General features: G+C 33.1%; 1 protein-coding gene across 1 annotated transcript; it reads left to right on the forward strand.

Annotated features, from left to right (window-relative positions):
• Nucleotides 1–570: 570 nt before the first annotated feature.
• Nucleotides 571–23758, forward strand: LOC120344297 (uncharacterized). Its single transcript, XM_039413438.2, has 25 exons — nt 571–816; nt 1628–1702; nt 2982–3037; nt 7090–7228; nt 7782–8363; nt 9050–9211; nt 9622–9698; nt 10525–10734; nt 11176–11341; nt 12189–12320; nt 12482–12627; nt 12739–12816; nt 13171–13278; nt 13357–13463; nt 14162–14452; nt 15218–15345; nt 16083–16153; nt 16990–17120; nt 18031–18115; nt 18404–18465; nt 19135–19249; nt 19685–19769; nt 20212–20355; nt 20716–20844; nt 21438–23758. Exons 1-25 carry the CDS (start codon nt 756–758, stop codon nt 21533–21535), a joined length of 3438 nt encoding a protein of 1145 aa, XP_039269372.2. The 5' UTR covers nt 571–755; the 3' UTR covers nt 21536–23758.
• The last annotated feature ends 889 nt before the right edge of the window (nt 23759–24647 follow it).

Raw genomic sequence — 24647 nt, forward strand, 5'->3', positions numbered from 1 at the left:
TTTCTCTTATCGAGCAGCGACACCCTAGCAAAACAATTGGTAGTTCCACATTTTCGAATTCTCTGCTCGCGTATACTTGTGCGGTTTTCCTTGTTCTAAAATTGATGCCACAATTCATGGATGGCAATCCCGGACAATATCATTCAACAATACGAAAATAAAAATATTTTTTTTATGTTTATATATAGCAGCTTTCATCCAATTTACATCACAAAAATCTTTTTATCAGAAGCCCGTTGATTTAAAAAATTGGACTGATTATACCAGCATTTGTGTCGTATATTCATAGACCTCTCGCCAATAGAAAGCGATATTATGATGGCAGGTTTTCGGCTGACAGTACATTTTATCAGAGCCTTGAATTCTCTTGAAGTGTTTTCAAATTCAACTTACTATTTAATCTACATGAGTTATTTACATACTATCTTGCCTGTAACTGGAATTTATCGCATCTTTCATCGAATTTATATCAATAATCTTCAATTCTTACTCCTACGAAATTTCAATCAGCAGAGACATCTTGTGACGACGAAAATATCTAAACGCTGATTCGGCAGTTTTCATTGATGACGCCACACGTAGTAAACAGTCGAAGTTGAATCACGCTTATCGTCAATCTGTTAATGTAGAAATGTTATTGTAGAAAGTTCCATTTTAGTTTGATACCCGTTACCTGCTCAAAATGATGTTGTGAGTCACATGTCAGTAGTCAAAAGCCAGTACCGTTCTAATAACAGTAAAAAATATCTTTTATAATGGAAGACCAAGTTCCTGCGCTCTTCCTTGAGAATAATTTGCTGTCGGAAGATGACTGGGGTAAGCGAATGATGAAATTATTTTACCTTATTATCAGTTACTTTTTCTAGAATAGAATTCTTCATTTCTTTCATTGTCGGTACAGTCAGACAGTACTGTGAACACCACTTCTGCACTAGGCCTTAACATATATCAATATGATCTTTGTAAACATGAAAACCAATGACAGAATGCTGGAATGACTTCAATGAAAGCTGTCCCGTTACACAGTTAAAGCATTAGCTTAAATAGTATAAATTTATATTTCAATAGAATTATCTTGCGTTTTATGACTTTGGTGACACAGTCAAGACTATCTGACTTTTATGTCAAAATATTTGACATATTTTTTTGTCGTAGTGCTAGTATACAGTATTACTGTTTTATGCAATACAAAATATGAAAATTTTAACAGATTTATTTTTTTCGTAGTATACTTCATTAGAATTTTCTAGACTAAAGCATAGTTGGAATCAAATACCAGAAGCAACCGTTACAAAATTTAAAAACTGATGCTAAAGAATAAAATGAATGAATAGCCTTATAACTAATTTTTCTATCAGCTTGAAGACAATTTTTTATCAATTGGGATTTCTGTATATGCTGATGTAATTGTAGTATTATCAAATTTGTAGTTTCTCATAGAGTACATCTCATTTGATAGCTGTGAATTTTCTTTATTGCTATGTTAAGTATATATAATATGTTCCACTTTTGATGATGTATAGACTAGTTGTTATATTAGATTCAACTCTACAATCATATATGAAATGATGTAGTCAAATGATATTTTATATTCCTATATATAATAATATCATTTTATTGATTGTAGGAGGATCTCTGTCTCATCTTATTGATTTGAAAGATTTAACTTCAAATGATTCTTTGAACAATTCTCCAGCAAGTGGTAATTTTTGTTAGATGAATATATCAATAGATCTAGAGCAGGGGTCGGGAACCTTTTTGGTCAAGAGAGCCCTAAAATATACATATTTTCAATTGCATTTCCGTGCGAGCCATATAACATTTCTTCACTTAATCAGGCCTGAAATGTTTACTCAAAAGTCAACACATTCCATGTCAATATACATTTAATGTGACTTCTGATGCTGCATGTTGTCGCTGCGGGCCTGGAACGGTTGCTCGCATGCAGCCCAAGTTGAAATCTACGATACTCATCACCCTTTTTCGTTTAGGCATCTCCGTAGTATTTTAAAACTCTATCGCTTTGTGATGTCACAATATATCTTCCAGAATCCCCATGTTTTGTCACAATGCCTGTCTGGTAATTCTCTTACATAACATAGACATGCGCTGGGCCCGCGTTGTCAAACGTATTGGGAATTTTTTGCCAAATTTGGCCATAAAATAGTTTGAAGTCTACTAACAATAGTAAGCTTAATCTTAGAATAATAGATTTTTCTGGGAGCCATATGCCGTCACCAAAAGAGCCATATATGGCTCGCGAGCCATGGGTTCCCGACCCCTGATCTAGAGATTGACAAAAAGAGCTCTGGTCATTTGGAAGATTTCTGGGGAAAATAACTTTTCCGAAAAGTGTCCTAGATTATTAAAACTTTCGAGTTAATTCATACGCAAACAGAAGATTAAGTATTTTCTTCAATTTCATGTAAGCAATTGAGAAAGTTATGGGTTCTATTTTTGGGTCACCCCATAGTTGTCTTTGGTATAATTAAACTCACAATTAACTTTAAAAATCAATCATGCATAACCTTACAGCATCGACAATCGAATTTTTACATTGTATTATTCTAACCTCCATACTAGCTAGATTGCTATAGTTATTGCTAGATACTTGCTTTCAATCAAAAATATTATGTGGATAAGCTCATGATAAAACAAAATATATGATAAAATTACCTTGAAATTACAGTGATTTTACTACTCCTAACCATTTCGAATCCACACATTCATAGTCAGTTGATACTTGTTAATGTCAGTTGTTTTTCAATTACCGGTAGTTGTTTGGCTAATAAAAATTATTCTGATGATTATGCGGTAATAATATCTCATATTCTATTTGTAATTTATAAAACATTCGCTAATAGCTTAATTAGTAAAATTGCATACTCTATTGATTTGACAAAAAAATGTGTTTAGATTACACTCATGAATATGACATTACACATTTTAATATACATAATACATATAATCCATTTTTTCAGATTTTTGTATTGAAGATGAAGGAAGATATCAAGAATGCCAGCTTGACTTCTATGGTGTATGTAACTTTGTTCGTATATGTCCTATTCAATGGTCTTTGTTCAACATATTTTCTTGTTTTATTGGATCCTTCCATGGTCTGTTTCCATGACCATGTTCAATGACCTAACTTTCTAAATGTGATGACCTCTTGTCGATTTTGTTTATATATGGTATTTATATTATGTAAACAACTTATTGCTCAAGGCATGGTTATAAACAGAAAATTGATTATGAGGGTCATAAAAGTTTATTTAAATTTGTATATATTTGATTTTGTTACAGCAATCATATTCATACTAAAAATAAACATTCCAAAATTGAACATCTATTTAAATGCTATAATTAGTATTTGAATTGGTCAAATTTCGAAATTGTTAGGTGTGTGTGTGTAGTCTTAAAGTAAATTGCACTTTAATAAACAATTACAGTCTTTCGCGCCAGACAATTTGAAAACCCAAAATTTTTATACCTACCCATATCACTCTCCCAGTAGATTTTACAAAATCAAGTAGTAAAGGAAACATGTGATGGTTGCTTAAATAGCTTTGATTTGAGAATCAGTGTCATAATTGTTGCATTTCAGCTGCTTATTAATTCTTTCATTGTTATACATACAGCGTTCATTAGAAAATGTTCGGCTACCTGTGGAATATCGCAAAGGACGGTACTCCCGTAGTGTGTGTACCAGTTGTGTTATTACAATTTTCCTCATTTCAATTCTATTACGAGGGCGAGGACTGTCTGTGTTAGTCAAGTGACTACACCCCCTGAATATATGCCCATAGGCTTCTGTCCATTTACACAACTTGATGTAAAGTAGGCAAACAAAATTAGTTACCTCCACTTCCGGAGCGCCCAAAGGACAGTACTCTAATACCCTATTCTGTGGAGGCATTATTAAAACGGCAATGTCTTGTCTGGAGTAATTTGTAATTGACAATATTTTTCAGTCTATCGGGTAGGCTACTGTTTAGCTATAAGTATAACCACTTCTGGGTGCCGGGTTTACACACTCAGAAGCACATATTGAGTGTTCCTGTTCATTTGAAGTGTTGTTATAATAATCGATATATGTTTGTTTCTGAAGTCAAACTACAACCGGTTTTGCTCTTATGTGGTCATGAATGATAATGATTTTCACGCATTGAGTTTGATCAATGCTGTCAACTTTTATGATTACACTTTTATTTCTGAATTTAATATTTTTTTTCGAATTGTTAAACGATAAGAAATTTCCATTTTCCCTTTTTTTAAACAATTTTATACTAAGCATGACTTTTGCTCATAACTCGTCATTATTATTAATCATCTTCATCATTTGTAAGGGGTGTTATGACCATTTTCCATCAATTTTATCTGCTCATTTGAAATTTACGAAGGAATAATGGAAATAAATAAATAATATGATTAGCTTATTTGAATGAATAAAACGGGAGCATTACAATTCAAAATTCGAATCCTAGATTTCAATGATGAAGATGCCATGTTTGAATAATTTGACTCTCCAGTATTTTTGTCCACTTGTCATATTTTTGGGCGTCTTGTATAGTTTTGTACCACAGTAACTTCTAGTGGGTGTCGCGTAACAATATTTTTTATATGACATATTTATATGCCATTGTCTCTGAACAAGGCTCAGACCAAGCAGCTACTTCTAGGTAAGGAGCTACTTTAGTTAGAAAGGACTTACTGTAATTCTTCTGTTTAGCATTGCCTTCCAATTTTATTTCATCCTTGGTGAGATGATGGGTATGGAATTCAAAACCGAGATTTTAACCTGCAATCAGGGTTGTCCAAAACGAATCGAATATTCGAAATTATTCGAATATCAAAGTATTCGAATACCTTTTCGGCTCATTTCCGAATAATTACGAATAGTAGTCACTTTTCGCCGTAAACACGGTGTTTCGTTTTACCGGAATCTTCAAACGACTTTTTACGCTTTCTCACGTATTGTAATGACTATGAAATAGAGTACGCATTTTGATTGTTTATATTCAGCGCGAATGTACGTCGCATAGTGTTGCGACACATTTGCACGTTTGCGTTGGTGGACATTGCCGACATTCGTCTTTTAATTCACAAAATCATTTCCATTAGTCGAAAAATCGACAATCCCCGTATTTCCCGGCTAATAAGTCGCTTTTCTAGACCCAATTTTGGCTTGATTTTTTGGGGGGAGGGGCGCCTTATAGAGAAAGCATGTTTATTTTATGTGGCCTGCTTATTTTTCGCATTAGTCTTCTCAAGCATAATTTGTGTTAACCTTATATTTAGTTCTTATGGGTCTGCCAATCATGATATTTAATCGTAGGCCGGTTATCGTTACTTAAAAGAGAAAACACGGCCACCGCCACCGAGATAAAGTAAGTGATTTATGACCCTTTGGTTTTGCCGATTCAGCAGAAAACGACAGGGACATGAAACACAGCTGTGAAATAACCCATGGACGTACCGTGTGGTACTTATCACATTTCAAAATTATTTCAACATTCGGGTTGATAGGTTGTCCAAAATGATTGCCGCTTTATAATTTAAATTTACCGCTTCGTTGTTGAGAATAGTTAATTCCGTGAGTATGGTTCTACCAAACAAACATGATCTGGTTCTGTTTTGACCCTATAAAATTATAGATTGTTCAAAATGATTGTGATTTTTAACTTAAAATTACCGCTTTATTGTTAAAAATAGTTAATTCTGTGAGTATGATTCTACTAAACAAACGTGATCTGGTTCTAAACATTATTATTGGCGCATATTAGCATAACTGAACAACAGGGAACAATTTTTCTACCCGTCTTCTTGGAGGCCTATATGGAAAAACCCCTTTTTTTGAGTGCTAAAAATATACATCGTCCTATTTGCCTTGTAGACTTATTAGCCGGGAAATACGGTATCTATAGCCGTAATTGTTACGATATCCAATAAATTGTCACAAGTTGGGAAACAAGTTGATTTATTGGAAAAATACTCTCACCCGCTTTCTGGCAAATAATTTTGATAATGATGGTCAAAAGTATCGATAATGAAAGTATTAATACCAAATACCACGGGTATTTGTGGGCATGAAATGTGTGGTAAACTGCCCAATTATAATTAATTTCGGATTCGTATTTACAAAATATTAAAACTATTATAACTCAAAAATACAACGGCGATTTGTGGACTTGAATGTGTAATAAAGTATAAATTATTTTTCCGACTTGTGACAATTTTTTCGTGAGTAGGAAAATAAGAATCAAAAATTAATTATATTCGGGCACAATATCACGGCATTCTGTGGACATAAATTGTGAGGCAAACTCGCGATTGATATTAATTTTTGATTCCTATTTTCGTATTTACAAAATACAACGGTGATCTGTGGACATTGAATGTGTGGTAAACTACCCGATTATAAATAGTTTTTGAACCCTATTTTCGTATTTATAAAATAATAAAAGTATTATTACACAAACATACAACGGCGATCTGCGAACTTAAAATGTGTGGTAAAGTTCCCGAACTCATACTTTATCCCGCTTTTTGACAAATAATTTGGATAATGGTTGGTATTTAAAAGTATGGGCGTTTTACTAGGATGATTTTGTGTTGCGCACGCATTCAAATTCATCACCGATACCACTATTTAAAACGCCTTGTCGTATTATTTTAATTCTGTTAATTAACACAACTCATGTTATATAAAATATATATCGCAATAATCTGCAAACATGAAATGCCTGGTAATATAGCCAGGTTGTAGATAGAAGTTATTTCATTGTTTATTGTATGAAAATTCCTTCATACACTCAGATTCTATTACTGGATTTTATTTTCGAAGTATTCGAAATTTCATATTCGAAAATAATAATTTCGAATGTATTCGAAATAGTGAACTATTCGGTATTGGCCATCCCTGCCTGCAATATCATCATGGTTGAGCTTAGTGCCTCAACCTCCAGGCCAAGGCACCCACTCTTTTTCCATTTTATACTACATTTTTAAGTTATGGGTTACTATTTTAAAAGTGAAAATTAAGTCTTACAGTTTATGCAGTAATAAAAGCCTCACAATTTTTTAATTTAGGAAAATGGGCTGGGACAAAATGTTGACAGCATTCTTTCATCGGAGTCTTCACCATTGTCGGAAAATTGTGATTTTGTTGATGAACTTCTACAAGATTTATTACAAAATCAATCGTCTTCTCAACAAAATATTATTACAGGTCAGATTGTGATTGACGTATAGGGTGACTGAACCCAGGTCATTTGGAACATATTCTAGAAAGAACATAACTTCTGTGCAAAGAAAGTTCAGAAATTTAATGAAGGAATTTTCAACCATACTGTATGGTCTCAATTGCTAGTTTTGAACATACTTGACAAGCTGACTTGCTTGAGATATACCTCGAACACAATATTATCTCTATAACTGACATGGTCAAACTACGGCCCGCAGGCCAAATCTGGCCTGTCGGGTAATTCAATCTGGCCCGCCAGATGCTGCCACAACCAAACTAAAACCAAATTTTGATGTTTTAGCGGAAAATAACTCAAGGAATTTTTTGATTTTGCGATTAAATTTAGTTTTCGCATGAGGCTTATTGTTTTCCACTTTTTCTTTTGTAACACTGTAAACATTGTTCATAAAATATAACTTTTATGTCACACTTACATGGCCCACCAGTCTAGATGGGCAAATTTTATGGCCCCGGGTCCAAAAACTTTACCTATCCCTGCTCTACAACATGGTCACATTTTATATTCTTTATAATTCAGATGATATTCTTCTCCAACAAGTCACTTCGGGTGATGTAGGAACGAGGAGGTACTCAACTCATACTTCCTCCTCATCTGCCTACTCTTCTTGCTCTGACTCGGGCACTCCATCACCAACTGATCAGTTTTCTGATCACGGTTCTTGCTCATCAATAGACTTTCAAGACCATGATGTTATAAATTCAACTGTCATCGAATCTGATACTCTATTGATGAAAAAGACTCCCTTGCCTGTGAAGGCAATTTCTAAACCAAATTTAGTAAATCCAAAATTGAGTCAAAGTAAACGCAACTCAAAGACAGTGGATTGTATTAAAAAACTACAAGAAACTGACTTGGATAAAGCTGTTCGGCTCGCATGTGAGGAAACAAACAGACTTTTGCGTTTACATAGGTCGGTATCAAACGGCCAAACCGAATCCCCTGTCTCTTCGCCTCTTAATAACGATGGAAATGGGGTCAAAACAACAGAGAACAAACCTGAAAATGATCTTCTAAAAAGTTTATGTGAAGAAACTATTCTCGATAATTCAGTGTCTCAGAAGAAAAATCGCAAAATCAAAGTTACAGGTACATTACCAGGTCAGTAACTCTCAAAATCTGTGTTAATAATGAAAATTGATATTTGTTCAGGCCACCAAGATTCAATTCAAATGCTTTTAATTTAACAAGTTGTGGAATAGAATAGTTGTTAAGAGATGTTTCTAAATGTATGTTTGCATATTTATGGCTCATAAACATTTTGTGAGTTATCCATCAACAGTTTTTAATAATAGCACCGTATTTGAATGAATATCTCTAATATTGAATGAAATAAGAAACTTTATGTAAATTTTATAAAAAAAAGCAGTAGTTTTAAAAAAAATTTAACAAAGTAGAAAAAACTATTATGAACAGCATTGAATTAAATTTGGTTGGATGGCAACTCTTCAACCATTAACTGTAAACACTTCTATCGGTACCAGGTTAGGGTTAGGCCATAATTTTATTCCGATTTTTTTTATTATAGTTCTATTACGTGGTGTGGGACTGTCTGTGATAGCCAAGTGAATATATATCCCTGCCCATTGGCTCTCGTCCCTTCACACAACTTGATGTAAAATAGGCAAACAAAATTAGTTACCTCCATATTGGTACACACACTTCTGGAGTGCTCTTCTATTAATAAATCACAAAAATATTTAAAGTACCGGTAATTGAAAATGTGTTTCATGCCAATTTACACACTTTTATCAATCAATAAACCTAGCATGTTTTTGAATTTTCAGACAATCATCCGAATTCTACTAAACCACAAAAAAGAAAAGCAAGCAGTCTTCAGAATGCAATTGACAGGTTATATTCTGCTAACAAGACAATGTGCCTGAGTTCACAATTGTCAAGTCAGCCAACGCCATTCAACCGTTCAGCATTGTTAAATAATCTAAATGGTAAGTAAGTGAGGGATATTTATGTGCGAGAGGATTGCTGGACTCCTCGCTGTTGGTAGGGTAGTTTACATAATGACTGGTTAATTACGGCTTCCTCCACCATTTGGTCTATGCATCTAAAACAAATAATTAGCTAACAATGCACATACCTGGATGGACACAAATGGACTGGTAACAGCACGAGAGGCTGTGGTTCGGCATATAATTAAACTGCCTTGTCGCTTTCCTATAAATCCTATCCTATCTCAAGTTGATAATTGAAGTTTGGAAAGGTACAGTACTTACTTACTTGTCTATCAAAGACAGCTTGTACTACTCATCCATCAGGTTACTGTAATTTGAAATTTCACTTTTGCCCCTACATATACTTCAATTGCTATTTCTGATATTGTTTTATCGACTATTTCTAGGTAATTCACAATCACATGTTACAAAGCCTGTGCAATTAGAATCCATCAATATAGGATCGAAGGAGTCGTGTTTTATTGTGAGTTTTGTATTTAAAAGCATTTTATCTTAATTAATAGAAACTCAATTGCAGTGAAAAGGCTCCGAATGATTTGTAAATTTTTATCATTTTTAGGTTTTTTATTATATCATATTTTTCGTCAATAACCTTTTTCAAGATCATATATGATGAAAGTACTTCATATGACTTTGAGTGTAAACTATGACCAAAAAGCTGTTTCATTGTTTCAGACTCAAATTTATCATAATTTTATTGAAGTTGAATGAAAATATTTTTTTGCCCTTGTTAAACAATATTAGTACATACCAAATTTGTGAATAGATTAAAATTTCTGGTAGATCAGAGAACAAAGTGAATTTTATTGTCCAAATCTAAAAATCTTTATATTGTAATTTATAGAACTCTATAGTAAAGTAGTGTGGACCAAAAAAATCCATGAATTTCTCAATTCTTTGAAAATGAAGAAATTTTACTCCACAAAAATTGTGTATTAAAAGTTTTCAGTATACTTAGAGTTAAGCTTTTTCTGGATTATGTTTTAAATGACCTAGGTTCTTGTTTGGGCGCTCCAAAAGTGTGTGTACCAATATGGAGGTAACTAATTTTGTTCGCTTATTTCACATCAAGTTGTGTAAAGGGACTGAAACCTATGGGCAGGGGGATATTTACAGGACTAACACAGACAGTCCCCGAACTCGTAATAGAACCAAAATAAGGAAAATCTGAATAAAATTATGGCTTAACTCTAACCTGGTACACATACTACGGTAGTACTTTTTAAATGACCTGGGTTCTTGTTTTTGCGGTATCTTATACTTTCTAATTTTTCAAATACTTCTGCCAGGTATCTCAACCTTCGCAACCACCAACAACACAGAAAATTACATTAGAAGGGGTCAACGGTCAACAAACTTACACGCTCACCCCCACAACACCCCCAACAGCCGCCCCAATTCAAGTCTACATCAAGCAAGAATCACCCACATATCAATCAGCTCCATTAGTCAACGGATTTATTCAATCATCTCCACAAAGTGTTTTATCTAATCAGAAGGTAAAATATAGTCGGCCATGTTTTAACTTAATACCGTAACAGTATCTTGGATGCAATACGGCTCAGTTAGGTTTCTGTATCGTTAATAAGTGTTTCATTCATGTTTATATACCTTATATATCTTCTTTTTATTAAATACTTTGAGTGGGTATCAATCCTTCAATCTCTATTCGTTCTATCCCCTTTTTATTTTTTTTTGTTGGCTTCGTTATTGGTTAATAGAAGTTGAGCATTCTTTAATCAATTTTACATCAAGAATTTAGATTTAGGTATATTATGTCACTTTTATTTTTTTTACACTTTTACTATTTTTACATTGTCTTCATGATGTCAACCATCATAACTGAATTCTAGATAATCCATCTATCTGATTATGGATTTCCATAATTCTTTTTTCAATTGATTATTCGAAAGGGAATTATATTATGATTTATTTTTCAGGTGTACGTTACAACAGGTTCAAATTCTAATGTTACGTCAGCTCCATGCATATCCATTGTTAAACCTGAACAATTGTTATGTAACAATGGACAAACAATCGTTATACAGCAACCTCAACAACAATCTTCTTTACTAAAACCAGTGAATATATCAAACATGAAACCAGGTTGGGATTTTGTTTTATGAATTCTTGACTAATTTTTTGGTCACACACGCTTACTCAGGGATTAGGGAGATTGATCTTTGAGCACAATTACAGGCGTCCACGAAAATTCCAGGAGCTACTAGAACTATAGGGGATTTATTATAGAATCGCACATTAGTATATACAAATTAATGCAAGATTTTTAGTGATGGCCTAGAACTGTGTAACTCTCATGCTTACCACCTCACTCAGGGATCAATAAACCACCTCACTCAGGGTTCAATAAACCACCTCACTCAGGGTACAATAAATTGGGTAGGCAATGCCGAACCAACAAGATTTTTCCTGTCCTCCGAAATATATTAACTTCTTGGGTATTCAGGAGGGCTCGTATACAGCCGTGTTTGGAGCAAACGGTGTGAAATAAGGGCCAATGAAAATTGTTAATTCCACTGCAAAAATGGCGCAACTAGAAAAAGGGGGCTCCCGAAGTATGCGAACCAAGATGGCGGACATCGGAATGTAATATGTGTACTAGGTTAGGGTTAGGCCATAATTTTAGGTATAAATACTACGGGAGGCTCTTGGCTAGTCTTCGAACTGATAATAGGACTAAAATAAGGAAAATTGGAAAAAAATTATGGCCTAACCCTAACCTGTTACCCATGTTACGTTCCGATGTCCGCCATCTTGGTTTGCATACCTCGGGAGCACCAGAAAAAGACATTTAATTTTCTGAGTTTGAAATACCTAATTGAGTGAATTTCAATTTTTTCCTCAATTTGTTTCCTTGGGCCTTTCCATCTTAAAATAATTTAATTAATTTAATTGTGGATTCATTTCAGTTGTACTTTTACCACATTCTCAGGTACAGAACCTATGCTGCTTTCCCAGTCTGATTTATCACGCTTGGCTGCTCAAGGTGTCATCAAATTTCCGACCAAAAAAGTTGAACGGAATTTAATGCCGGTTTCTGATGAAAGTAAAGTGCAATTAAAAAGTAAGTTTGGACATTTTTAATGTTAAATAAAGTGGAATTTATATTGTTCTTAGCATGGCTATTATTTGGACTATAATATGTATTCAAAAAGTAGATTATTCAATTTTGGCCATTTTTGGTCATAACTTAATTTAGTCAATGCACTTTGAATTAATTTACAGGGGAATCGAAATCATTGTCACAAACATCCAAAGCTATCACTCCTACAGTATGTGATATACTTCCATCAGAAGCAGCAGGAATTATTAACGGTACTTCAGTGTTTGTGCATGGTACAAACAATCAACCACAACGTGGAGAATTAGATGTAAGTGTGTTAATTTTATTAACATATATCTTTATGGAAAGGTAATAAATTATAGACAAAATTCCTCTTCGATTTAAGCTTATATAATATATATTGTGTTTTTCTCTTTAGGTAAAAGCACTAAAACGTCATCAGCGAATGATTAAAAACAGAGCTTCTGCTTGTGAGTCAAGGCAAAGACGAAAAGAGGTAAAATGGATGAATTCTATAATCTGTATAGCATGTTATTTTTACACATTGTTGGTAATTTTTTTGGCGCTTTAGAAGTGTGTGTACCAATATGGAAGTAACTAATTTTGTTCGCCTACTTTATGTCGAGTTGTATAAAGGGGCTGCTATTGTATAAAGCCCCTTTATGGGATATATTCACTTGGCTAACACAAACAGTCCCAAACTCGTAATAGAACTAAAATAAGGAAAATCGATAAATATAATTATGGCCTAATCCTAACCTGGTACACACACTACGGGAGTACCTTTTTTATATTATGTGTTATCCTACACGACCATTCATAAAACAGTGCATTTTTTATAATCCTTCAGTATCTGAAAACATTAGAAGACCAAGTTTCTGAAGTAGCTGAAGAAAACAAAGGTCTCAGAGAAGAAAATAACTGTCTTAAAGCAAGGCTTAGAGAATTGGAAATCGAGGTGGGTTGTGTTTTAACTAGAATTTTCTCGTTGTATATGAATATTCATAGTTTTTAAATGTTTTATGTTATGTTACAGAACCAGAATCTGAGGAATATCATCAATATAACACAATCAAAACAAAAGAAAGCTGCTTGTTTATTAATGCTCATGCTATTTATTGGAATTAATTTCTCTCCTATTGGGTAAGCTACTATGGGTAATAGTTTTTTTATGCAAGCGTTTCGTGTCTTCAATCTGAACAAGGTACTATGCAAGAGACCATTGTTTCTGAGGGATCTCTGGCTGAAACTCATGCCCAGTACTCACCCATGGTATCCCAAATTTGGGTTGGTAATGCCAAAACTGGAGAGATGCCAATTCTTACTCACATGGTATGTATCAGTGCCTTGTTAATAATATGAAGGCCTGAACACTATAATATTTATGAATCTTATATGTCTTATGTGTTTTGTAATCTTAGCAGGTTAGACTCAAAAAATATTAATATTGAGATATGCCTGAATATATTTGTCAGTAAGTTGAAATATTTTATTCGGATAGACTACTCTGCTTGGCAAACTTAGGATATGATTTTCTTGTTTATCCAAGTAAATGTATGCCCTTCGGGCATCCTGCGAGGGGCGACAGGGTTCTTGAATGTCTTGGATGATCAAGCCGTGAATGTTTTCTGACGTGCAGTCCGCTACCTATCACCACCCCTTCAGCACTGTCGTGACCCTCCAAGAACAGTCATTTCAGTTCAAAGTGTATCAGCGTCGATTTGTCGGAACAAATAAATTGCCAGTCGATCATGTGGAAGCATTTGTCCATTCTGGGTTTACCAGGCATTCATTTCATGGCAGGTACCATTTTGTTTATCTATATTTATTATGAATTTCAGGTTGTTTGGAAATTCTGACGAGACCAATAATGATCCGTTTGTTGGAAGTTATCCCAGTAATGGTTTAGCTATGCCAGTATCTGGCCAAAGTTCTGTTCGATCTGGAAGGCATTTATTATCAATATTAAATGATAACGACGATAGCGGTAACAATAATTCGGTGAAAATGAGCAAAGCAACATCAAATCGCAATAAGATTAAAGCGGATGATAAAAGTTTAATTTCCTCCAAAACAGAAAGTTATTGGATGGATGATCTTGTCCAAGAATATAAAAACAAACACCTTGAAAAGTAAGAAATTATTTTTTTTGTTCAAAGCTATTATGAATTCAACCATTTTGTTAACCTTAAATTAATTTTAATTGAAAGCCAGCTGATTTATTTTGAAAGTAATGTATCTTACAATATAATACAGAAATACATTTATGTTATTGTGCAGCAGCACTCTTGGATTGCATTGTATTAACCAAATAGATTTTAAAATCAATCGTCCACATAGCTATTCTTTCATAGAATATTCTAAATATCGTAGTTCATATTGTCTCTGACAATGTGTTTGTCTACGCAAAATTTCTATCATCGGTTAGTCTTTGGACCAGTGGTTCTCAAACTTTTTAACTTGCGCCCCCTTTTTTAGAAATTGTCGAGTCTCGCGTCCCACCTCAAAAATAACTAACTAACAATAAGCTACAATCAAAAAGCACGTTGAAAATACGTGGATGGAACGTAAATATCCAAAATAAAAAAATGTAAATATCTAAAATAAGGCAGGCAAGATCAAATCTAACAAATATTTTTATTTTTAATTAGCTTCAAGCCCTCTCAAAAAATTGTCTAAGCCCACCCCTCTTGTGCGGCGTGCCCTATCGTATGATAACCACTGCTTTGGACCATATTCATTATCATTTTGCATACTTTCTAGTTGATGAGATGAATGGGCTCAGTTTTTTGATTGTTAACTAATAATAATAAGTTCAAATGTTCACTAAATATTCAAAAATTTGGCTCAACTCTGTTGGTAGATAATCTCTATTAGCTCTTTTCTCATTGTTTTAGTTTTCTTCGTCTTTTGAGTGAAACAACGTCAAACTCAGTGAAACGTATGTTGAGAAGAAAACTGAAAGAAGAATTAGGAATCTCTATTCCTTTACCTGTTCCACGACATAGAAGGATATCATACACTCGTAAGTTAATATTGATTTATTATATCAAACACATACCAGACAACAGTGAATGAATTATATTATGAGCAGTCACTAGTGGATGATCATTTAGGCATGTTAGGTTCTTGATTTTCATTACTGTTAACATTCTATTGAATTAATTTATACCAATGAATTTTCTTTTTTCGAGATAGAAAATGGCTATTACACTATATTGAGATATAAAAATCGATTTGGGAATCAAGATGATTATTGTCTAAATATACAAATATGCCATCCTGGATATTTTATTCATGTATATGTTCTAGGCCAGTGGTTCTCAAACCGTGCAGCAAAGAGAACTATTTGACAGGGCGTGAAGCTAAATAAAAATAAAAATATTTCTTAGAATTGATCTCGCTCGCCTTATTTTGGATATTTACATTTCTTTATGCTTTAGGGATTGCGATTCCATCCACGTATTTTCAACATGTTTTTTGAATGAATCATACTTTCGCCTTAATATCTGTTATCTGTAGCTTATTGCTGGAACCACCGTTCCAGGTTATTAAAATATTCCATATCGAATAAATAGCCTGACACAATAATAATAGATAGGTCTATTTAAAGAAGAAGAAAAAACAATTTTAACATTTTTCCTTCACAAAGTTTCAAATGTAAATGATTTCAAGTACTCGGTAAGCTACATCTGTATATTTGTCTTCAATGCTTTACTGCTATACTGAAATGAAAGTTCTTATGTTTAACGATTTTTATAGCTCGTGTTGCGAAACAAAGAGCAGACAGAAACACCATGGCGAAGTCAACCATAAAATCAACAAATGAGAAGGTATTGTAACTTTAATGGCGTCTTTTTTTCTAAAAAATGTAAGAAATCAGAATAAGACGGAATGTCGGAGATTAATTAAAAATATTCAACAAAAATTTTTTTTTAAATTCAATTTTATCTAATTTTATGAAGTTTATTTTAGCCTATACAATAATTTTTGGATTTTTTTTCATGCTTGACAAATTTATTATCCATTAATTGAATTACACCGAGATAATTTCAAAATATTGTAACGGTCTTACTTGGGTATATGTAGTATACTGGAAATCATTTCTGTATCGGGTATATTGCGAACATCTAATATACCACAGCTATAGCTGGTATTCAGAATGATTGTCTTAGGTGCACAGGTTATTTAACAGTTTCCTATTTACTAAGCATCCTTCCTTGTCTTGCGGGTACAGGATCTCATCATACTATGACACAGGAAGTTTTATAATATGAATGTTCATTCATAATTGTATCTATTATTCAAGCTTGGTTTATATAAAATTCACACCCAGGAATTGCCAAAATGAATTAATCTGCGATCCTGAAAATATAGAGTATCCAGAAAGTCTTGAAAAAAAACAATTGCAAAGGGAATTTATCAATACCTTTTATTGTTTTGGCCCTCACAGATGTATTGAATGAAGTAAAAATACTTAAACAATTACTGATTAAAAAACAACAAACCTGGTTAAGATATATTAGGAACTGACTTTATAACAATATTGAAATTGTAAAAGGACTTTATGTGGCCCCTTTATTATGGAAATGGAATATCGCATATTTTTCAATATTTGACAAATTCCCAACATTCACGATGCTGATTCTATATTTTATTTTCGTAATAGAACGACCTTACTTCAAGTATATCTCCTATCATGAGGGGTGAGATGAAGATGCCAACATCTTGGCCTCAACCCTGCGAACAACCTCATGTTCAAGACCAATCTCCCGCGCTCAATGAGACCGAAACCATCAGGTATGAGGGAGTGATCGTATGATTGCCAATATACTATTATACTTAACTAACAATAACTTTTTTCATTTCTGAAATAAGATTTAAAATCTATTTCAAATGAAGGGGATATCATATGACATCTTTTCATTTATCTCAGTGGAAATGAAAGCCAATTAGACAGCCTAATCGTACAGTCAGACATGAGAATTTTTTCCAATTAATCGTTTCAAATTCGTAAATAAATTATTAGATGGTAGAGGAAGCAATAAGTGAACAGATGTCCTATCCAGATGATCCAACCCATACAGCAGGGAGTACTGCAATCTTTGCACACATATCCTTTCCTTGCAGAAGTCGCCTATTTAGTTCCACAGACAGTAAAATTCAGAACTAGACTGGATAGGATTTACAAATTTATCCCAGGGGAGAGGAGGGAAGGTGATAAGTCGGCTTAATCATATGGCTGACCACCGCCTCTCGTACGGTTACCAGTCCTTGCCGAGTATGGGATTAATTGACCAGGTATTTGTTTCCAGATTCATGCGTGGTAACAGTTGAATGGTCAAATGCTAATATATACATGAATTTGTAGTTATGCTTTGTTCGGTTATAATTAAATCAAACTCTGAACAATCGGCAATGGATTTTGAAAGCCACATAAAATGTATAGTTGAATTCTAAAACTTTATTTAAACTTTTAAAAAATATATAGATCTTGGAAAGCAATTATGAGCTCTGGTAAATAATATAACAGTTTCAATTGTTAGGATTTACCATATCTATGATTTTTAACCAGATACAAATAGTTATAATATATCATACCTCACAGGGTTCATTCAGACACATGGAAATACCCTTGCTGTTATAAGTTGTTTTCTAGTCATTGTCATCTGTTTATTATTTTAATATCTTATTTGATTTTTGTTTGTAGAGTCAATGATGATTTAACTCAATGGGCCAAACGATATTCTGTTGACAGACAAGAGAAAGCACAAAAGAAAGCCCAAACCAAAAAGGTGACTTTTCTAATTCTAACTATGATTGATTTAATTCTGAATAACGCCATAGTATTTGATCTCATATTTTGTCTTTTCCTCAAGAAAATTGTTACTTTGAATCATTTTTGGCATAATAAAATTTTGATTAAATTTCACTGTAAATGTTTTTAAGGTAATCAATTTTAATCAATTTTTCTTTCTATATTCCTTGTTCCCTTGCAGATACATGTTATATTTATTGCAGCTAACTTCTAGTAAATTGTACTGTCATTATTATTATCACCTAACATTATTCTTACCTTCTAGCTGGTGGAGAAAAAAGTTAGAAATACCAAATCACCATCTTCTAGATATGACGACTTTGAAAAGTAAGTAGAGTGTCCTTTGAGAAATGTACTGCCTGCTTGTCATGATTTCCATGTATGTTGTTTAGTTTTTATTCTGCATTCTGCATTTTCGAACCAAACATGGCCACTGATTTGTACCACTCTTCAATGCTCTGAAATCTTTCCAGTTGGACATGGCCGACAGTGGGATTTTGACTCGAAATATTGAAACTGCAGTGCCTATATAAGTATTTCAATTCTCGTCAACCACAGGCAATCATTCTGTTGTTCATTTATACTTCCGTAAGCAAGTCGTTGCATAAACAATAATGCGATATACACACTATGATATTTTTTTTATAAATATTTTTCTCTTTTTTGGAATAGTTTAAAAAAATTCATTTTGGGAAGTTAGCTTCACAGTTTCAATCCAAAATGGTAAAAAATTATATATCAATCAAATCCACATTTATCTTATTTTTCCTGCATTTCCAAATACAAACCTTCTGAATAAACATCTTGTGTTCCTCTATGTGTTCCTCGTTTAACATGGGTAATATTTTGGAATGTTTTCAGAACAGTCAGTTATTTAGTATTGGTCATTCCTGGTTGAGATAATAAATTTAGATTAGAATTCAGTAATATATATAAATACCTTTCATTAAACTATTTGGAAATTTAGTTATTTATGTAGCCTCTATAATTTTACAGTTCCACATCTACAAATGAGATTGCGATTTATACAAGACCAAATCAAAAATTTGATGATTTTTTTGAAGCCATCAGCAGAAGAAATGACACTTTCTATGTTGTCTCGCTAAATCGGGTATAGTAATAGTATTATAACAAGTTATACAATTATAAATTATTTGATATAAATAGCTTTTTTAGTTTCACTTTATTAATCAAGATTTTATAAAATAGCATATATGTAAAGCGTAGCTATGGTATTGCTTAGTGCAATTGACTCGTTTTTTTTAATGTTATCTTTTTTTCGTAACCGATAGACCTGTCGGTTCTGAATTTCAATACTTTAAGACGAAACAAGTCGCTAGAAGTCTATTAGTTTATCTTTTATCATCAAATTCTTTGGAAGTCTGATTCACCCCAAATAACATTTGGTGCAATTTTTTTAACATTTGGTGCAATTTTGCAGTCATGGTGGTTGCCATTTGACCACCATGCTCATATATTTGCATTGTTCCATTATTTTTCCCCTTCATAATAAAGTAAATTATTAAATGCTGTTATATTTGTACAGGACCATTTATTATTGCCGGCATCTGTTCAAAATACTTCATCAAGAATGAAGATGGCTCTTGTTATGCCTGCTGTCACCTCCAAAGGTATGACAGTTTGGTATTTTCATTGATAGTTTTCATTTTCTAATTTCAATCGGGATGGTAATTTTCATTTGGCTAAAGCAGGGTTGGTTACTTAAATTTTTAAAGAATAAAATAATGTTTTAGAATATGGGTCATTGAATATTTTCTAAATTGGGTCAACAAAGAGCTTATTGAAGTCGATGTAAATTCAAAGTTCTGATTGTAACAGTATTTCATTAGTTCAAGACTTCAGTTGCTGAAAATTCTTGAAGCCTTGAGAAGTTGCTGGAAATTTTTTTGTGTTTGATAGATGAATTTTGTTATATTGTATCAAATTCAATATGGCAATGACAAATCAAAATTTTGTGTTATTTGACGTTATACTAGCCAAACAGTACCTTGTGTTTATGTAATATCTCCCTGCTCCTACTGGTTGTAAATTAACAGCATCAACTATTTTAAGGTGGTTCTGCACATGATCATGTATCAGATGAATATGAAACAATGATTCATATTGAATGTGAGGTTCTAAACACAAGGATGTTCGACTTGAAACGGAAAGATGTTCCCGATTATCTGAATATTAACCCTAACATAAAGACTATAGGTAGGTAACTAATACCACTTGAAGAAGCTTTAAGTAAGGTTGGTTTATAGCAGTGGTTCCCAACTTGGAACTCTTCATTTTCCCCTCAATGTACATAAAAACTACTTTAATTGCTCGATTTTTAATGAATCCTTAGTCATTATTCGCACTCGCTCTTCTGTACAGTTCAAGTAGTTATGATGTGCCTAAATAAGCTTTCTAGTAGTAATAATAAGAAATATAGAATATTAGTGGTTGTACTACAGCAACTACTAAGCAAAATTTCCTCTTGAGAATAAAAAAGTCTCCCCGGGGTAGGGAATTCTTCCTTGATTGGAAAACGCTGGTTTATAGTATGTCGACTATGTCAATTTTTCACAGACAATGCAGCGAATGATACATTATCAAGCGATAAGGAAGGTCCCACAACAAAGAAAAGAAATATAAAAAGGAATTCCAAAAAAATTTGGAAAAAGTCACCTGCTACAAAGAAACAACGAAAAATTAAAGGTATGTACCATTATGTGTATTTGAGTTACTTTTGGACATGAACTCAGTATTGTTATCTTTTAAGGAAGCAACCTAATGTAAGCCTCACCCTTCTACAAGTTGGTTGGTACAAAACAGTTGAACCTATGACAAATACTAATTTAAATAAATAGAATTAAGCGGAAATCTTAAAATGTAATATTAAAAAACTATTTTAATATTTCAACTATAGAGTTTTGGAAGTAAGTAATGTTGTCCTTTTATAAGAGTCAATTACTTTTTCATATAAGCCTATTTTGTTTGAGTATTTCATCCGTTGATACTAAATGTGTGTACCAATATGGAGGTAACTAATTTTGTTTGCCTATTTTACATTAAGTTGTGTTAAGGGACTGAAACCTATGGGCAGGGAGTATATTCATGTGGCTAACACAGACAGTCTCGAACTCATGATAGAACTAAAATAAGGAAAATGGTAATAAAATCATGCCCTACATTTCATACCTGGTACACACACTATGGGAGTACCAAGTATTCAACCACATACTGAACACTAAGTAGTAGTATGTCACCTTACAGTGAAATGTATATTCAAAATGACTTTTTTTTTAAAGAGAAAGAAAAAACTGAAGAACAGAAAAATCAAGAAGAAGATGCTTTCGTTTCTGATGTCACGGACCACGATCGTTTCTATGAAATTCCCCCCACATAACAAATGAATTATTCAAATATCACTTTTCAAGGATAAACATGAAATAAAGAATGATAATGAAGCATGAATGACTTGTAGTACAGAAAAAAAAAAAATTTTCAAACTTTTTCTGGATTGATAAGATTAAAAAGCTCGGAATTACTCTATTCCAGTGGTTATCAAAATTTTTAAGTTGCGCTTCCTTTTTAGAATTTGTCAAGTCTCGCGCCCCACCGTGAAAAATATTAGCTAATAATAAGCTACAAATAACAGATTTGAAGACGAAAGTATGTTTTACTCAAAAAACACGTTGATGGAGCGGGAACAATAAAATAAATGAAAAGTTTTGAAATGTAAATATCCAAAATAAAGCGGGCAAGATCAAATCTAACAAATATTTTTATTTTCAATCAGCTCCACATCCCCTCAAAAAAATTGTCTACACCCTCTTGTGGGACGCGCCCCACCGTTTGATAGCCACTGTTCTAATGTAACCTGATACCGTAGGCAACAGAGCCGAGACCCCACCACACAAGTTAGTTGAAATGTTGTCTTGCCCTATCGCAATATCTGAAACTTTTTTTTCCTAACAAATGAATTTAAAGTGCCTTCAAATTTAAAATTTTAAATCACATGAAATTAATGGAACATTTTTTAAACTCGATGTCAACTCGAATTAGCTCATTTTTTTTTTATCTATTTTAACCACTGTGTTGTCGATTATTGAGATTGAATGAAAACAATCATAAAAACACTGAGTACCCTGACAACCTCAGTACCCTATAATGAAATAGATTTTCGTTTGTCAAAAACCTGTTATTTCATGAGAATTTTGTACATATTTTTTGAAGTTGAATAGGCATTAAAATATTTTACTTGTTTTTTCGTGGTGATTTGCAATATTATTTCGATTGGCCTTGTCTGTCTAATTTTTTTATGATAAAAATTTTCTGTTTTGTAACAGAGTTGAGTTTGTCTTCTTGCTCGTTTCTTCTTGTGAATTTGAATGAATGAATCTTCAAAGCCAGCTGATCTATTCCATTAATTGACAAGATTTTCATATTTACCTTGAAAGTACGGGAAAAATAATAATAGGGCTTTATTGTATAAAATTGTATCCTTCAGTTCCATTTCAATATGTGTTGGATTATTGAGAAAACCGTAACTGGTAAATGGTTTTAAATATCATCCTATGACGGCAAGTGTGTTGATAGGTCAAATATTGTTTCCTTATTGAGTCTTTAATCAGTTCTGCAGCGCATGTTTTAATTTCCAGAAGTACTCATTTTACAGGAGTAAGCAAAGAAGTACAACTCTTTTCTGCTTATGCCCTAATTTTTTTTCGAAAATTATTAGTTCTCGTTCTAGACTACTTTTTAAAATAGTTTTTTTTATAGTTATGTTGTGGTAAATTCAGGCAGAAATTCTTCTCCTAAATAATTGTTTTATTTGTCTATCAAAAGTAGACATGCCATATATTTGAAGCATATTTTTACCCGTAATATTTGTTTATCAAACATAAACAAAAAAATCTATATAGAATCATGATAATATAATTGTATATTCATAAAGTTTCAACGGTGCTATAATATATTATATTTCATTTTTGCTTATTCATTTTTATTTTGAATGTTGGTGTTGTAGCAATTTTATTTTTTAATTTCTCGTGAGTATTGTATTCGTTTTGTATCTTCTTCATAATTGTCAGACGATACTACACAGTTGTTGCTATTATATCACATACATGATCTTGCTTCAATTTTTATTTTGGGCATGTTGGCAGGACATTCATTGTCTTATTTGACTAATTTTCAACATTCTGCCTAAAATGTGCCAATCCTGTCTGCTATTTCGCTGAATCTTAATTATGAAACACACCCAGGCTTGTGGACTCGGTCAAACTTGGTCTCAAATGGAAGTTCTGTTGTGAGCACTTTCGCTATATTTTTAGAATAAAAATTATATTAGGCGGAACAACTGAAAATTAATTCAAATCTAAAAAATCTGTGGTCTCAGTTTGGGAATTAAAAATATCAAATTCCTTTATGTTTATAATTACAAGAATTTACCTAGATATATTTAATTGAAATCTGCGTAAATATATTATAGAAATATATTAAAAATTCAGCAAATTGTATTTATTGTTGTTGTGATCATCTATGCTTGTTTGTGGTAGTTGTACGAATCTGTGATTATTCTTTGATCGTTTATGAAGTAGTACGGAAATAAACAGCTTCAAGCAAATGCAGGAGTTTTAATATGTGAGCAAATCCAACTGTCTGCTTTAGTCAGATCATTGTGCTGTAAGTCTAGAATTGTGGTTCCCAATCTTTTTTTTTCGTGACCCACTTTTGTTGCATAAAAAATTCTGTGGCCGATCTACTTTCTTATGCAAGAGAAAAACCAGGAAAACAAGAAATTTTTTTCCCAAAGATAACCACTTGAAATAATTGAAATGAGAATTACCGCCCAAAGCCAAAAAGCAACAGCATCACTCAAAGTTTTAAACTAATTTATCAATAACTCTGGCAATAGGTTTGTGGCCACCTGAAAATAACTCTGTGGGCCATGGCACGCTGTGGGCGCTGAAAGGTTTTTAGAATTGTGGGCAGGCTGTGTACTGTAATGATACGTTTTGTAAACTTCATGGGAAGTATAGGTCTTATATTTGTGAGCTTTCAATAAAATGAAAAAAATCATTGAATGAAAAAACTTGTCGCCAACTTTGATTGAACGTAGTTTATTTGACACACAGCGTCATTCTTATGCGGAAAGCACATCGATGCTATCATTGCAAGTGCAAACTTCCCATATGACGTGTCTGGCTAAGCATACACAACAACGCAATCAAGAATGAATGATCCGCGCGTATGTATGTCATGTTGTTTTATCTCGTCATCGGAAGTGTTATTAAAAGTTTCAGAGCGAGAACCTGTCTGACCAATATCGTTACAGTCAAGCTGGCCAAGCAGCCAGCAGTGATCAGACTTCAGCCACACTCTATGAAGAGTGATGGCAGCTGGAAACAGTAGCCTATTTAGTAAATAGCAACGTACAGATATTTAAAAAAACATTCAGGCTTACTCCATGAACTCACAAAATACCAAGATAGTGAAACGTAGGCTACTCTGAT

This window comes from Styela clava, chromosome 5 (genome assembly GCF_964204865.1).
Source record: "Styela clava chromosome 5, kaStyClav1.hap1.2, whole genome shotgun sequence".
Lineage (NCBI taxonomy): Eukaryota > Metazoa > Chordata > Ascidiacea > Stolidobranchia > Styelidae > Styela > Styela clava.